Source organism: Cebus imitator, unplaced genomic scaffold (assembly GCF_001604975.1).
Source record: "Cebus imitator isolate Cc_AM_T3 unplaced genomic scaffold, Cebus_imitator-1.0 Scaffold396, whole genome shotgun sequence".
Lineage (NCBI taxonomy): Eukaryota > Metazoa > Chordata > Mammalia > Primates > Cebidae > Cebus > Cebus imitator.
In genome coordinates, this window is record NW_016107711.1 from 1,653,579 (window position 1) to 1,670,880 (window position 17,302).

The window sequence follows — 17,302 nt, forward strand, 5'->3', positions numbered from 1 at the left end:
GAGGGGGAGGAGGAGGAGGGGGAGGAGGAGGAGGGGGAGAAGGAGGAGTCATTGCTGGTTGGGGAGACAGCGGGTTTTGTTCTGGACCTGGTGCTTTCCAGAAAGCCAGGCCAAGACACTTTACCCAAACCCTGATTAGTTTTCCAGATGTCAGCCCGCTCGGGCCAGGGCTGTCTGTGGGCCCATCTGTCCACCATGACCATGTGTGAATTGGAGGGTTTTATGTAATTTACCCTCTGAGTTTTCTCTTCTTTGTCCTAGTCAGCTCTGCTTTTGGGTCAGAAAATGTGAATCTGGTTGACACAGTAGCCAGCTCTCTTTTGGGTCCTCAGGCACCATTCGCGTGTCCTATGTGCAGGAACAGGCATTAGATAAGATGACTGCAGTGGTGATCCTGTGTACGCATCTCCTTCAAGGATGTCAAATGATGCCACATGTACTGCAGAGGTGAGAGGCAGGACAGAGAGACTGGAATGGGGCTGGGGGAAGAGGCTCTTGCCTTCTTTGGAAGTTTTTATTCATTCTTCGTAGCAGAGTGGATAAGAAGATTGTGGCCAGGGGAATCAGCTGTCCATGGTGAGATCCATGCTTAGCCTCTGTTCTCTAGGGCTCTCATCTGCAAATGGCAACGGGAGTGCCCACCTTGCAAAGCTGTTGTTGGCAGAGCTAAATGAGATAATCCACACAAAGCACTGAGGCCTAGTGAATTTCATCTGTCATTATTTTCCCAGCTTTTTATTTTGGAAAACTTGAAACCTCAAAAGTGTAGAAAGGATGGGACAGTAAACACCCATCTGTCTACGGTATTAGCATGCTTGGGCTGCCGTGAGTGAACGCCACCGCCTGAGTGGCTTCAACAACAGACATGTATTTTCTCATGGTTCTGGAGGCTGGAAGTCCTGGTCAGGGTGCTGGTGGAGTCAGTTTCTGGTGAGGCCTTTCTTCCGGGCCTGCAGAGGACATCTGCTCATGATGTTCTCACAAAGCTTTTCCTTTGTGTGTGTGTATTCCTGGTGTCTCTTCCTTTCCTTTTTTTTTTTCTTTTTTCTGACACAGGGTCCCTGTTGCCCAGGCTGGAGGGCAGTGCCGTGGTCTCAGCTCACTGCAGCCTCAGCCTCTGGAGCTTAAGTGACCCTCCCACCTCAGCTTCCTGAGTAGCTGGGACTACAGGTGTGCACCACCACGCCCAGCTAATTTTTATATTTCTTTTTAGAGACAGGGTTTCGCCATGTTGCCCAGGCTGGTCTGGAACTCCTGAGCTCAAGTAATCTGCCTACCTCGGCCTCCCAAAGCATTGGGATTACAGGTGTGAGCCATGCACCCGGCCTCTTCCTCTTCTTATAAAGGACATGAGTCCCATCTGATTAGGGCCTCACTACTATAACGTCACTTAACCCAACTGCCTCCTTAAAGTGCCTGTCTCAAATACAGTCACTTTGGGAGTTTGAGGGGGGCACAATTCAGTTCATAGCACATATTTTAAAAATGGAACAAAAATGCTCTTTACCACCTCACTGTATGCATCCATGTATGAAGGCATGTGCCCTGCCTGGCGTGGAAAACTGGAATTTTGGTAGCGGACATTGAGAGTAGAATCTTTCCACCAGCCACATCCAGAACACTGTGGGTTTATGTGTGTGTGAATGTGTGTGCATGTAACAAACAGTTACAAAAAGATTCCATCAATTTTCCTTTGCCATTTCCTGTATAATAACTTTAAAGAAAATGGTAAAAGCATTAGAAAAACTGTACTTCTGTTAACTTTGCCTTGAGCAATTTCTCTTATTACTAGACTATATAGGATCATAACAAGTATATAAATCACAATTATGTAAAAATTAAAAAATTATACCCCCAAACAATTGCGTAGGAAAAATCAGGAAATTCACTAGAACTCTGTGGCAAGCACATGGCAGTATTTTTTCTTATTATTTTCTACATTTTTCAGACTTTGCATTGGCCACATATTATTTTTAAAATTGAAAAATGCATAGCATTAAAACTGTGTAGAATTGAGCAACATAGTCCAAATACAGCATGTAATAAGCCAGTCTATAATAACTAGATCATTATCTGTAGCGAGTCCAGAAATCAGAGCCAGGTTCCCCCAAGTTCTCTGCATGTTTCAGTTTTCCCCCCACATCACTCAGACAAGTGTGTTCAAGTTAAGACATATATGGGTATGAAGGTGATTCGGCTCTCAGAAGTTCCACATAGGTTAGGTGCAGAAATTCCACAGCCAAATATAAATGATTTGGGGGTTATGCCTGTGACTGTCCCATCTGTTAAATGTGAAGAATCAAGTTAACTGTTAGCAGGAATCGCTCTTTATTTCAAAGCCTGGCGTTACCAACTTGTGCTTTTTCCAGAACACCTAAGGATTTCCAGGAGTGCTGGGGACCTGCCTATAATATTCTCAGGACTGGTTCAAATCCCCTATGATGATTCATTCTTATTAACAACTTTCTGGTGGCTCACGCCTGTAATCCCAGCACTTTGAGAGGCTGAGGGGGAAGGAGTGCTTGAGTTTGAGACCAGCCTGGGCAACATAGCGAGACCCCATCTCTACAGAAAATTAAAAAATTAGCTGGGTGTGGTGACGAAAACCTGTGGTCCCAGCTACCCCGGAGGCTGAGGTGGGAGGAGCGCCTGAGCGTAGGAGGTGGAGGCTGCAGTGAGCGGTCAGTGTGCTGCTGTACTTCAGCCTGGGTGACAGAGCAAGACCCTGTCTTACAAACAAACAAACAAACAAATGAAACCTTTTTGGGTTACCTGCATTTTAGACTATTACAAATGAGCTGCCACATTTCTGTCTTCACTGCTGACCAGCGTGGAAAACCCACACTGAGCGTCTGAGATGCCCTGCCCTGGCTTTTGGAGAAAAGAAGGGCATGCATTACGGGAGGGGTGCGGACTCGGGGGCTCTCGCAGAGAGGAATGAGCTGCATGAGGATGGTGTGTCTGTGGTTGGGGCACTTGGTGGCCTTTTGTGGGGGGGGGGTGACCTGCCTGCAGTGTGGCTCTGTCCTTGCCATTCCTGAGAACCAATGAAACATTAAATGTTTTCATCATTGGCAGCACTGGTCTTGGAGGCTTCTGCACCGCTTCTGAGAGTTCTGCCAGCCTGAATCCATGCCTTGTGTCCCCAGAGGTGACTGAGCCAAGGAAGGACCCACAGGGAGCCAGGGGACCAGAAGGTTCTTTGCTGCCCGGCTCGCCACCACCCCAGGAGCGAGAGCACCCCTCGTCCTCCATGCCCTTTGCCGAGTGTCCCCCGGAAGCTTGCTTGGCAAGTCCAGCAGCGGCACCTGAAGATGGTCTTCACACTCAGTCCCCCTGGAGGGAACCTGCCCCAAATGCCCCAGGGGACATCAAGGCATTTCCCGAGAGGGACAGCTCTACTCCACACCAAGAGGTTCCCATCATCCCCAGTGCTGGAAGAGAGAGCGAGCCAAAGGAAGAGGGACAGAAGCCCTCCTCCTCCTTCTCCAGTTGCATTGACCAGTCACCTGGAATGTCACCAGTACCTCTCAGAGAGCCAACGAAAGCACCCCCGTGTGGAGAGGGGGATCAGCCTGGTGATTTAGAGTTCCAAGGGAAAGAGGTTGCAGGTGGCTTTCCCCTCACAGAGTCCAGGCAGGGGGTGGCTTCTGTGAAAGTGACCCCTGATGTCACTGCCATAGCTGAGCTGGGCACAGAGAGCTCAGCTGTCTTAGAGAAGTCCCGCCTAAGACCAGAGGCCCTGATCCCACCAGATCCAGCGCTGAAAGCCTCAGACAGAGAAAAATGCCAAGTGGAGGTGCCGCCTCAGTATTTAACAGATGACTTGGAATTCCTCAGGGCCTGCCCTTGCCCTAGGAGCAATGCAGGGGCTGCCCCAGAAGCAGAAGTGAATGCCGCTTCCCAGGAGAGCTGCCATCAGCCAGTGGGAGCATATCTGCCACACACAGAGCTGCCCCAGGGCTCACCGAGTCCTGCCCTGGTGCCAGGGGATGGGGGCTCTGGGAAGGAGGCTCTGGACACCAGTGATGTTCAGGGTCACCCACAGACAGGGATGCAAGGAACCGAGCCCAGTCAAATTGTCTGTGTGGCGGCAGGCGGCCAGCCTGAAGGGAGCTTGCTTGTGAGCCTGGAGCCCTCCCTGCTCACTCCGACCAAGGAAGCACATCCAGCTTCAAGACTCGCTTCACTCCCAGCTGCTCAGATTTCTACTGCCATAGAAGGACCTGGATCATTGTCCAGGGAATCAGTTTCCAAGGCTGGGATGCCAGTTTCTGCAGATGCAGCCAAAGAAGAGGTGGCGGATGCAGGGTTGCTGGGACTGGAGAGGCAAGCATCAGACCTTGGAAGCAAGGGAGAGCATCCAGAAGGGAGCTCTGAAGAGTTTCCTGCCCCATCATCCCAGGAGGGGGGAGAGCACTTGAACAGGGAGCAAAGCCATATGGTCCAACAAGAAGTAGCACCCCCTCCTCTTCCCAATGCACGAAGTGACAGTGGCAGAGGGTCACTGGGGCCATCGGATGGAGCCGAGGCCCATGAAGATGCCACAAGCCCGGCTGTGGTGAAAGAAGGAAGCAGATCCCCCTGTGACAGCCCTAGAGGAAAGGAAGAAGCCCCAGAGCTGCCTGACAGTGCAGACCCAGGGAACCTGCGAGGAGAGGACTCTTGGGCTTCCAGCAGCATGCATGATCAGGAAGTAGGCAAAGATGAGCTTTCAAAGCCAAGCAGTGATGCAGAGAGCAGAGACCATCCCAGCTCACACTCAGCACAGCCACCCAGAAAGGGGGGTGCCAGGCACACAGACGGGCCTCACTCTCAGACATCAGAGGCCGATGCATCTGGCCCACCACACAAGCTGGGTGAGGAGGACCCCATCCTGCCCCCTGTGCCAGATGGAGCTGGTGAGCCCACTGTTCCCGAAGGAGCCATCTGGGAGGGCTCAGGATTGCAGCCCAAATGTCCTGACACCCTTCAGAGTGGGGAAGGACCGGGTGGAATGGAGCCTCTCCTGACTTCAGAATCAGATAAATCAGAGTTTCTGCCAACTCCTGTTGTGGAGGCTGGACCCAAAGCCCTGGAAGGGGAGAACACATTGGAAATAAGGAAGATGGGCAGCTGTGATGGGGCGGGCTCGCTGACATCCCCAGGTCAACCCAGTGGGCCGGGGTGTGATGCACTGAGACAGGAATTTCATGCTGGGGTGCCACATCCCCCCAAGGGGGAGAACTTGGCAGCAGACCTGGGGCTTGCGGCGCTCAGCCTGGACCAAGATCAGCAGGAAATCCCGTCCTGCCCGGGGGAAGGCTGGATAAGAGAAGCTGCCTCCGAATGGCCCCCACTATCTTCTGAGCGGCATCTCCAGGCATCCCAGGCAGACCCAGAGGCATCCACCTTTGATGTGCTCAAGGAGCAGGCCCAGCCACCTGAAAATGGGAAAGAGACTTATCCAAGCCATCCAGGTTTTAAGGACCAGGGAGCAGATTCTTCCCAAATCCACGAACCTGTGGAACCTCAGGAAGGTATGAACTTGCCCACTCATGGAGGACAGGAGCAGGCTTTGGGATCAGAACTTCAAAGTGAGTTCTCCAAAGGCAGCCTGTCTGATGCTCCCAGTTCATCTCCCACTGACATGGTTTGGGAGAGTTCTCCCATAGAAAAGTTAGAATTGTCAGCACCAACGAGACAGAAGTTGCCTGCACTGGGGGAGAAGCAGCCAGAAGGAGCACGCGGTGACGGTCAGTCCTTGAGGGTCTCGCCTCCAGTGGCAGATGTCTTAAAAGACTTTCCTCTTGCAGGGAACTTGAGCAGAAAGGAAACTTGCTGTACTGGGCAGGGGCCAAACACGTCTCAACAGGCATTGGCTGGTGCCTTGGAAGAAGGCAGCCAGCGTGAAGAAGCATGTCAAAGGGATGCAGGAGCTTCTGAAGCAGCTGATGGTTGTTCCTCACTCTGGGGCTTGAGTAAGAGGGAGGTGGCAAGTAGAAACACAGTGGAGGCCCCACCTTGTCAGCCTGACTCAGTAGCACTCCTGGATGCAGCTCCCTGCCCACCAGCCCTGGCGCCTGCCAGCCCCAGAGTCACACCCACCCAGGAGGCCCCAGAGACAGAGGCATGTGATGAAACCCAGGAAGGCAGGCAGCAACCAGTGCCAGCCCCACAGCAGAAAATGGAGTGCCCGGCCACTTCGGATGAAGAGGCCCCAAAGCTTCTTGCAAGTTTCCCATCAGCTGGGGAGCAAGGTGGTGAAGCGGGGGCTGCTGAGACTGGTGGGAGTGCTGATGCAGGAGACCCAGGAAAGCAGCGGGCTCCAGAGGAACTGGGAGAAGCTACTTTAAGTGGTGGCTTCTTTCAGACAGAGCACTGCCTTACCTCCAGGGAGGAAGCTTCTACATCTGCCCTGCATGTGCCCTGTCAAGCTGAGCAGCCCACGGCCAGCTGCCAGGATGCCTGGCTGCCAGCCAGAGAGCAGGGTGGGATTCCCAGGAGCACCATGGATATCTCTGCCCACCAGGCTGTCCCAGACCCAAAGGAGCTCCAGCTGTCTGGGCCACCAGAAGTGGCTGCTCCTGACACCTCTTACCTGCATGTCAACAGTGCTATCCGGAAAGGAGCAGAAGACAGCGGAGTGAAAGCCATTTCCTCCGCAGGCCCCAGAGCTCCTGGCGAAAGCCCCCGTCCTGTCAGGGAGCCCCTGCTTGCCTTGGAAAATGCTTCCTCCGTGAAGCTGTCTGCTGGCTCCCTCACCTCCGTCTTGCAACCAGGACCTACAGGTGGAGAAATCTCTGCAGTGCAAGCCAACAGCAGCAGCCCCAAAGCCAGAACCACAGAGGGACCTGTGGACTCCATGCCATGCCTGGACAGGATGCCACTTCCGGCCAAGGGCCAGCAGGCAACAGGGGAGGAGAAAGCAGCAACGGCTTTGGGTGCAGGTGCCAAGGCCAGCGAGGAGGGCATGGCAGCAGGAGAGACAGAGGGCAGCATGGAGAGGATGGGAGTGCCTCCCCAGGACCCAAGGCAGGGCACATCAGGTGGTGTGGACACAAACTCTGAGCAAATCGCCACCCTTGCCGGCTTCCCAGACTTTAGGGAACACATCGCCAAGATCTTTGAGAAGCCTGTGCTCGGAGCCCTGACTGCACCTGGAGAAAAGGCAGCAGCTGGGAGGAGTGCAGCAGGCAAGGACCTCACCAGGCCACTGGGCCCAGAACAGCTTGTAGATGAGCCTCCAGGAGTGGACATCACCCCTCTCCCTGCACCTCCTGCTCCACTCCAGGCGGAGAAGAAGCAAGAGTTGGCTGGAGAGGCTGAGATTTCCCGTCTGGCTCTGCAGGATCCAGCTTCAGACAAGCTTCTGGGTCCAGTAGGGCCGATCTGGGAGCAGAACTTGCCAGGTGCCAGTGTGGGGAAGGAGATGGCAGGTATCTCACCCACACTGAGGGAAGATGAGAGGCCAGAGGGGCCAGGGGCAGCCTGGCCAGGCCTGGAAGGCCAGGCTCACTCACAGCAGGAGATAAGCGGGCAGGAATTAGCTTCAGGTCTTCCTTCACCAGCAGCTACTCGGGAGCTCCCTGTGGAGAGAGCCGCTGCCTTCCAGGTGGCCCCTCATAGCCATGGAGAAGAGGCTGTGGCTGAAGACAAAAATCCTTCTGGAAAGCAGCACCAGGAAACATCCGCCTGCGACAGTCCACATGGAGAAGACGGTCCTGGGAACTTTGCTCACACAGGGGTTCCAGGGTCCACCTGTGCCCTGCAAGCCCCTTCTCCCCAGAGGGAGGCTTTGAATATGCCTGAGGCCAATGGTGAGCCCTGGACCCCTGGCATGCTTCGGGGTGAGAGGAGGCCTGGAGTCACTGCTGGCATCTTAGAAATGGAAAATGCCCCCGGCAACCAGAGCACCCCTGCACCACCAGCTGAAGAAATGGCAGACACTCCCCTGGAGCCCTGCAAGATGGCAGGTGCTGCTGGAGAAGCAGAGGGTGACATCACCCTGAGCACAGCTGAGACACGGGCATGTGTGTCCGGTGACCTGCCTGAAGCAGGTACTACGAGGGCGTTCTCCATCGCAGCTGGCGACTTGGCACTGCCAGGAAGCTGTCAGGACGCAGCCTGCTCTGACAAGACCCAGGGGATGGAGGGTACAGCTGCCCTTCATGGGGACAGCCCAGCCAGGCCCCAGAAGGCTAAGGAGCAGCCAGGGCCTGAGTGCCCCATTCCTGCCGGGGATGGGAAGGTGTGTGTCTCCTCACTTCCAGAACCTGACGAAACTCACAACCCGAAGCTGCAACATTTGGCTTCAGAACCGCTCCACGCTGACAGGTACTTAAATGAAAAAATTCCCACAGGAATGTTTGCTCAGTTTCAAAGGTGATTCCCAGCCTGATTTTTAAAAGTCAGTGGCATAGACGAGTCGTTTTCCATATCTAATTGCTAAATGAGCCTGCTACCCCTTCTGGGTGTCCTGAGGCTCTGAAGAATGTGAGAACTATGGGGGCTGGAAGCTGTTGACTGTCTTGTTTCTTTTCTTGTGTCCCTTAATTTATCTAATTTAAGCCACTGGAAAAGTATGAACTGTTTACTGGCTGACTGTGCACTATTGCCTGATAGGCTATAGTCAGTCATAAATTTTTCTGGAGTCCAGATACATCTGCTTTTGATTCTGGATTTATTTAGGCAGGGGGCCCCAAATGATTCAAAAGTATCTCAGACCCATTGATTCCTAAAGCTCTTTTTCCTCCCCTAGGGATTATTTTTTTTTTTTGTAGTAGCCACTGAAAGCTTTAATTGGGAAATCTGCTTTTTCAGTAGGGCCCAGGGAGTGATGCCCTACTGTCTCCCTTATCCTATCCATCGCTTTCTTTCATTATCCCAGAGAGAGCCCCAGGGATGGCCCATCCATCTTACCTTCGGTTCCTAAGAAGGACGCCCCAAAAGTCGTGGATAAAGTCACTTCAGATGAGGCCAGAGGTGCAGAAGGAACAAAAAGGTCAGTGAAGGATATCGGTTTTTGGAAGGCCATGATGCCTTACTTAGACACAGACACACTGGATGTTTTGTAAAGGAAAGTAGTCCGTATACAGCATGTGTTCTTATATAAGAAAGAAGCAAATGGCCATTCCCATTTGCATCTGGGATAACTAAAAGCTCCGTTGTTGGAAGGGGATTGAATGAGTTGCTTTCATAATTGACTTTATTACCTTAAATAAAAAAGGCTGGGTTCAGTGGCTCACGCCTGTAATCCCAGTACTTTGGGAGGCTGAGGCAGGAAGATCACTTGAGCCCAGGAGTTTGAGACCATCGCTGGGCAACATGGTGAAACCCCATCTCTACAAAAAATACAAAAATTAGTTGGGCACAGTGGCACGTGCCTGTAGTCCCAGTTACTTGGGAGGCTGAGGTGGGAGGATCGTTCTCTTGAGCCCAGAAGGTAAAGGTTTGCAGTGACCATGTTCGTGACACTGCACTCCACCCTGGGTGACAGAATGAGACCCTGTCAAAAAAAGAAAAGAATCTTTATTGAGATGCAATTCACATACCGTATAATTCAGTCATTTAGAGTGTACAGTTCAATGGCTTATAGTATATTCACAGTGTATAATCATGTCTACAGTCAATTTCAGATTATTGTCATCCTCACAGAGAGAAATCCTACAGCCCCTAGATATCATACCCCAGCCCCACTCCCCCTGCATCATCTCTAGGCACCCACTCATCTAGTTCAGGACGTCTTATGCAAATGGGTTCAGTGCTTATTTAGTCTCTGAAGCAGGAATGGCTCACCAACGGCAGTTACACTCCAGGAGATCTTGAGATTCAAGGAGGACAAATGGCAAATGTCACCGTGAACCACTGACCTTCACACTTGGCAGTGTGCCTGCCTGTTCTTTTCTAAATGAAACGCCACCTAGTGTTGTGCAGAAGCTGCTGCTCGAAGTCGCATCCTTTTGGGGACATGGAGATATTGTGCGCACACACACAGACTCACTGTGTACAAGCTTTGCCGCCTCCCTAGGCCTTTGGCTGTTCTGGTGCTGTGTGCACACACAACACACACACATGCGTACACACTTGTGTGTATGAGTAGGGTGGAATTGGACTTTAAATTAGTACCTGTGTACCCTACCAAACAGCTGCAGGCATTTTATAAATGATCTGATTCATATTTTACACATTCGAAAAGAATGCACGATCACCTGTTTTTTCAGTCTGAACACTTCCACTGACACCCAGCTGCCTCTGCTGCCCAGCAGTAGTGACTCCCATCGCCCTGGGCCAGTGTGGATGTGGGCGTGTGCTGCGCAAACAGATGCAAGTTGACACCCGTTTCAGCCACTGACTGAGAGTACAATTTCCTGCAGCCTTTGCTCTTATGTATTTGTTATATGCCCAGTTAAGGGGTAGGAGAAATATCTGTCTAGCATGGAAGAGCCTTCCCCACCCCACAAACGACCAGATCAGTGGCTTCTTTTTCAGAGTCCTTAGACATCTTATCACCTTCTTGGAGCATGCAGAGCCAGACGTATAATAGTGCAGTAAATATTTCATGACTTGTTGTAATTACTTTAAATTTAAAATTATAATTTCTAAATTAGTATTATAAATTATCATTTTTCCAGAATACTTGTGAGGTGTAGAAAAGTAGATAGAGAAAAAGCCACAACCACAATACCTACCAATTATGCTTATTTCGTATTTTGTATATTTTCATTTTAGTGGATTTTGAGTGCCATCAAAACGCTCTTTAGTGTTTTCAGTGTTATCAAAAATCTTTAAAAACAAATCTTTTAAAAAATGTTTCTTCATTCATTTGTTTATTTTGAGACAGGATCTCACTCTGTCACCCAGGCTGAGTGCAGTGGCATGATCTCTGCTCATTGCAGCCTCGACCTCCCCAGGCTTAGGTGATCTTCCCACTTCAGCCTCCCTAGTAGCTGGGACTACAAGTGTGTGCCACTATGCCGAGCTTATTTTTTGTTTTTGTTTTTGTTTTTTTTTGTAGAGATGGGATTTCACCCTGGTACCCAGTCTAGTCTTGAACTCTGGTCTCAAGCAATCTTCCCGCCTCTGTTTCCCAAAGTGCTGGGATTACAGGCATGAGCCACCATACCCAGCCTACAAACAGATTTTAACGGCTGAAGTTGTATGACTGATTGCGGTTTTAACAGCAGCGGAACTTTAGGTTCTGATGGTGTTCCTATTCACTTTGTTCCTGCTGAGACTTTTGTACTTTCTATGGCTGCTGGGTCCAGTAATGCAGCCCCTGGCTATGTGTGGATGGAGATGTGCTATAAATGTAAAATACACACCCAATGTTGAAAATTTAGTGGCTGGGCACGGTGGCTCACGCCTGTAACCCCAGCACTTTGGGAGGCCAAGGCAGACAGATCATGAGGTTTAGAGATTGAGACAATCCTGGCCAACATGGTGAAACCCTGTCTTTACTAAAAATACAAAAATTAGTTGGGCATAGTGGTGTGCGCCTATAGTCTCAGCTACTCGGGAGGCTGAGGCAGGAGAATCACTTGAAGCCGGGAGGTGGAGGTTGCAGTGAGCTGAGATTGCACCATTACACTCCAGCCTGATGACAGAGCGAGACTCTGTCTCAAAAGAAAAAAAAAAAAAAAGAAAATATATCACGAGTCATTTTGCATATAATCAGTATTATATGCAAAATGATAATATTTCGGATCTATTGGGTTAAAATGTATTACTAAAATTAATTTCATTTATTTCTTTTTTCTGTTTTTAATGTGGCTCCCAAAATTTACAAAATGACATATGTGTTTGAATGCCTGGCTCACATTCTACTTGGATCATTTGCCTCCAGAAGCTGCTTTTCCCTGGTCTTTGAAGGAAATGGGGTCATAAAGAGTTGGCCTTCCCTGTGCTTTGGGCTCTTGGGGAGAAGGCTTCCTAACATTGGTTGAGGGTTTCCGGAAGAAATTTGGATTGGACTTTCTCACCCAGCCTGCCAGGTTGAGAATGCTTCTTTCTCTTGCTGGAGAGGCTCTGAACTGCTCATGAACCCATTCACCATGAGGAAGCCGTACACGTGGACTTGGGTAGGTCCCGGAGGAAGTCCTGCCAGGCCAGGGGCCGCACTTCCCGGGAGGGGCAGGTGTTGCCTTTGAAGGTGGAAGTCAGCAGCGGCCTCGGGGAGGCTGGGTGGTCAGACTTCGGTGGACACTGCCAGGAGCTGTGGTGAGGATGAAGTTCAGGAACAGGTTTCTGAATTCACACCCCAGCTCTGCTCCTTACTAATTACATATATAACCTCAGTTTGTTCATCTGTAGAATGGGGATGACAACAATTGTACCTGCCTTAAAGAATTGCCTTGAGGGTTAAATGAGACCCCTGATTCAGGTGCCAGAACATGCTTGTTCTGATACCCAGCAGGCGTTAGATTCCCTATTTTGTGATGGGTATTTCTGGTATGGTGACCTGCATGATTCTGTCTCTCTTCAGTGTAGAGATGGTTTTGGGATCTCAGTCTGTTCTCCTGAGGTTGAAACTCCAACCTGGCTGTCTTTCTTTTCCAGCATGGAATTCTTTCTCTGCTAAAATATTTCAATGGCTGAGGAGAGTGAATTCTTTCATACCCGCTACTGCACAGCCCTGAGTGATCTGCTACAAGTTAAATATTTTGAGATTGTGTTTCACTGCAACACTTTGAGTATCTTTGTGTAGCCTATTTTATTGTATTTCACCATCAAAATACTGTTTCAAATTACCTCTAGAAGAGCAAAGCAAAGCAAAACCAAGTTTTCTATTCTCTTGGCAGTTATCAGGTGACACGCTTCTTCTGTAGATTGAAATTTGAAGATTCTGCTGATTTGAATAGGGCTGTTACCACGTATCAGATTCAATATCTAAGAAACGTGTCTTTTTCTAATTTGGTAACAGGATAGTTTTTTTTGTTTGTTTTTTTTCTTTTTTCTTTTTTTTGAGACAGAGTCTTGCTCTGTCACCAGGCTGGAGTGGCGTGGTGCAGTCTCAGCTCATTGCAACCTCCACCTCCTGGGTTCAAGCGATTCTCCTGCCTCTGCCTCCTAAGTAGCTGGGACTACAGGTGCACACCACCACACCCAGGTAATATTTTTATTTTTAGTAGAGGCGGGGCTTCACCATGTTGGCCAGGATGGCTTTGATCTCTTTGACCACGTGATCTGCCTGCCTCAGCCTCCCAAAGCGCTGGGATTACAGGTGTGAGCCACTGCACTTGGCCAACAGGCTAGTTTGATAACCCAGTCTCATGCACATGTACATGACGGTAGCATAAATATGTTTACTGCTTTGTTCTCCATCCTATAAGGTCAAATTGACACTGCTTGTGGATACAGCATGGATATCCCGTGGCTTTGCCTACTTCCAGCCACACCGCACACCCATGGGGGGTCTGTGAGCCCTCACTCAGAGATGCAGGCACTCACAATGTATAGAAATGTATAGAATGAAATGTACAGAGACTGACTGTACATTTATGTACATTGTGTGATGCTCCCTGTGGAAAAGCCTGGGACTCGGAGACAGCCTCATGTTAGTTTCAGGTTGTTCTGCAGAAGGTGCTTGAATCAATTTCGACTATCTTCCTGTTCCTGGAAAGTCTAGAATTTGGCGTTTTGGTTACATAGCACTAATGTTCAGACACGTAGTTCTGTATTGATGTTGGATATCACCAAGCTTGTTGTTGTTGAATATGTGTTTAAAGGGAGTCGTTCTCTCTTTCTGTCTCTCCTTTATTCTTTCTCGATTTAGGGAAATGGTTGGAAAGGTATTTTCAAGTATTAGTGCATTTTAAGAGAATTAAATTGTTCCCAGATGCTTAGGGTCTTTGTGTAAACCTAGGCTGAATGGGGAAGGGAAGTTGAATTAAAAAGTGGAGGGAGGACAGCTGGCCTCCGGTCAAGGCAGGCCTGGCTGGCCTGAAAGCCTCGCTGGAGCCGCTTGTCTCTCTTCCCCCCACGCCTCCTTCTCACTTGGTCTCTGTTGCTTCCTTCTCTCTCCACTCCCTTCTAAGATTACCAGCTGTGACACCACGTTGTCAAGTTTAAGAATAAGCTTTTAGAGGATGGTTACACCTGTGTAAATTAAGGAAAAGAGAAAACAACATTCAAGCATAGTTCTCTTAGCAGACAAAGCCAGGACAACAGATCTCACCCCCGATTTTGTATGACATAGGAAATCGACACTTGGTAATGTCACTTACAGCAATTCTTCTCAAATGGGAGGCAGTTAAGTGAGACAGATGCATTGAGGTCCCATTGGCCTCTTACTGGCTTCGCTACCTTGGATAAGCTGCTTAACTTTTCAATCCTCAGTTTCTCTCTATATAAAATGGGAAAATAACATCTCCCCTTTAGGATTGGGGTTAGGATAAAATTGGAATGTTTCCAAAGCCTCTAGGATAATAGCTAGTATATGGTAAGTGTATGATTACAACGGTAACTACTCGTGTAATTTGAAGTGTACTTATTCGAAAGCATCCTGAAAATTAAGCAAAAGGAGGCAATGCCCAAGATCTCCAAATGAAATGGTAACAGACGCAGGAATCGGTAGACGCAGGAACTGGATGAACGTCTGTCTCCAGCCCTTCCACGTCTCTGAGCCTTGGCTTCCGTCTGTCAAGTGGGGGCTCCAAGAACCCTGCCTGGCCTACAAGGAGCTCATTATGTGAAATGAGATCACAGATTCAAATGTACTTGGGAAACTAAAGCCTCTACAAATTGTGTTCTTATCAACAGCTTCAGTCACTATGAACAATCATATACAAAAGTCAAGGGGCCTTTGAAAATGTAGCCTTTATGTGTTTCATAAGTAAAACAAATTTCCTGAGAGGTGAATCTGTCATTTGAAAAAGCTCCAAGTCTCTTTATTTATTTATTTTTAGAGATAAGGTCTTATTCTGTCTCCTAGGATGGAGTGCTTTGGTGAGATTATAGCTCACTCTAACCTCAAATTCCTGGAGTCGAGCATCCCTCCGGCCTCTGTGCCTCCCAGGTAGCTGAGACTGCAGGTGCGTGCAACTACACCTAGCTAATTTTTAAATGTTTTATAGAGATGGCATCTCACTATGTTGTCCAGGCTGGTCTCGAACTTCCAGCCTCAAATAATTCTGCCCCCTTGGCCTCCTAAAGCACTGAGATGATAGGCATGAGCCACCATGTCCGAGCCTCCAAGTCTCTTTAGAAAGTGGGTTCATGAAGCATCTGCACAAAAGGTGGCAGCCTCCTTGGAGGCAGGGGCTGGATTTACTGTCTCCAGGTGGCTGGGACAGGCACACCACCACCTTGGCTTCTGGCTCTCCAGGGTTTGGGAGCCTCTCTGCCCCTTGGCCCCTGTTCATACTGCACTTGAACCCATAGCATGGAAGAGCCATTCACTGCCACTTGAAAGTCAAGGGCCAGCTCCATTAAGGTCAAAGTGGTGATTTCCCAAATTGAATGTTTCCAAAATGATCTGCCCCTCTCTGGGAACCTCTCATTACGGCCACTGGTAGAAGCCACTGTGTTTGACCTGGGTTTGGGTTTGTTTAAGCATCAATATTTGAGAGATGAATATTTTACACTCTAGCTGGTGAGAGCTGGAAGGAAATGTGGAGGCATTCTTGTTGAGCCTCCCACTTTATGAAGGAGGAAACTGAGGCTCGGAATGGGGAGGGGACTAGGGAGCTATCAAGCTGCAGAACTAGACCTGGGTTCTGGCCCCTGATGGCAAGTTTCCCCCCAGATACCTGTGCTGAACTGGGGACCCTCCGCAGGAGGGGGAATGGGGCTCTTCCTTTCAGCAAAGCCAGCCACCCCAATTCTGCTTCTAGGCTTTCGAGAAAAGACCATATGATTCTGAGGTCTAGAGTGGGACAAGCACAGGCCTCAGAGTTGACAGAGCCCAAATTCTAGCTCTGTGATCCTGCGGGCATTGCCTCGCAGGGCATTATACTCACGTGTAAAAGGGAGTGACATAGAACCTGCTTACAGTGCTGTTAGAATTAAATGAGCAGCCAGGCAAGGTGGCTCATGCCTGGGAGCCTGAGGCAGGTGGATCACTTGAGGTCAGGTGTTCAAAACCAGCCTGGCTAACATGGCAAAACACTGTCTCTACTAAAAATATAAAAATTAGCTGGGCATGGTGGCATGCATCTGTAATCCCAGCTACTTGGGAGGCTGAGGCAGGAGAATTGCTTGAATCTGAGAGGCGGAGGTTGCAGTGAGCTGAGATCATGCCACCACACTCCAGCCTGGGCAAAGAGCAAGATTCCTCAAAATAATAATAATAATAATAATAATAATAAAAAGAATAAACTCAAAATAATAACAATAATAATTAAATGAGCCACTTCATTGAGAGCACCTGCCACAAGTGCTCTGTGTAAGTTCCCTTTCATCGATTCCTCCGTCTGGGCCATAGTAATTCCACACACAGCATCATGGTTCTTTCTCGCCTCAACCGTCGGGGCGTGCTGTTTGTGTACCCCTTTAGCAGATGAGGAAATAGAAGCTCCCAGTGGTGACATGGCTTGGTCAAGGTCAAAAAGCTAATAAAAGTTGGAACTGGGACCAGAAGCTCAAGGCTTTTCAGACATCAGATCTATGTTCAGAACACTGATCATTCTCTTACTACCCAGGTGGAATCCTGGGGAGGGCGTTCCCTATAGCAGTGCTGTCCCTGAAACGTTCTTCAGTGATGGGAATGTCCCGTATCTCCACTCTTCAAAACGGTCACCACCGGCCACAGGTTGCTCTTGAGCACTTGAAATGAGGCTGGTGCCACGAAGGAAACAAACTGTTAATTTTGTTTAATTTCAACTGATTAAAATTTATAGTGAAATGGCTACATGGGGCTAGTGGCTTCCACACAGAACCACCCAACTGGAAGCTACTCTTCACATGTCAGAGACTAATTCTCGCCATCAGAGCCAATGGGTTTGGTGAGGCTGTGTGTGTGAAGCCCTGGACCGTTTCTCAGGCACTGGTGGTGCTTGGTGAACGTTAGACCCTCCTGGGCCCTCCTCTCCTTCACTGCCTGGCTCTGCAGGAGGGAAAACCAAGTCGTTGTGTCTTCAGAGTGGAGGCTGAGTTACCTGGCTCTGCAGGAGGGAAAACCAAGTCGTTGTGTCTTCAGAGTGGAGGCAGATGTGTTCATGGCACATCTGCCCAGTTACGTGATTAGCAGGAGGTGTCTTTCCTGTGCCTAAGGAGGCGTCCCATTGCACCTGCGGCCTTGGCTTCACCTATGTGACCTCACACCCAGGCCTGTGGACCCATCTCTGAGCTGGCATTCCTTTTTTTTTTTTTTTTTTTTTTTTTT

At 49.5% G+C, this 17,302-nt stretch overlaps 1 protein-coding gene across 23 annotated transcripts in view; it reads left to right on the plus strand.

Annotated features, from left to right (window-relative positions):
• The window catches only part of TACC2 (transforming acidic coiled-coil containing protein 2), a 259,898-nt gene that overhangs the window by 79,584 nt on the left and 163,012 nt on the right, over nt 1-17,302 (plus strand). For 21 of the 23 annotated variants that reach the window (XM_037731397.1, XM_017508606.2, XM_017508616.2 and 18 more), the window contains 2 exons: nt 3,079-8,316; nt 8,870-8,983. The exons of the other annotated variants lie outside the window; for them this stretch is intronic. In XM_037731397.1, coding sequence (XP_037587325.1) covers nt 3,079-8,316; nt 8,870-8,983 — 5,352 coding nt within the window. The remainder of the gene's footprint in view (nt 1-3,078; nt 8,317-8,869; nt 8,984-17,302) is intronic. 23 annotated transcript variants of the gene reach the window in all.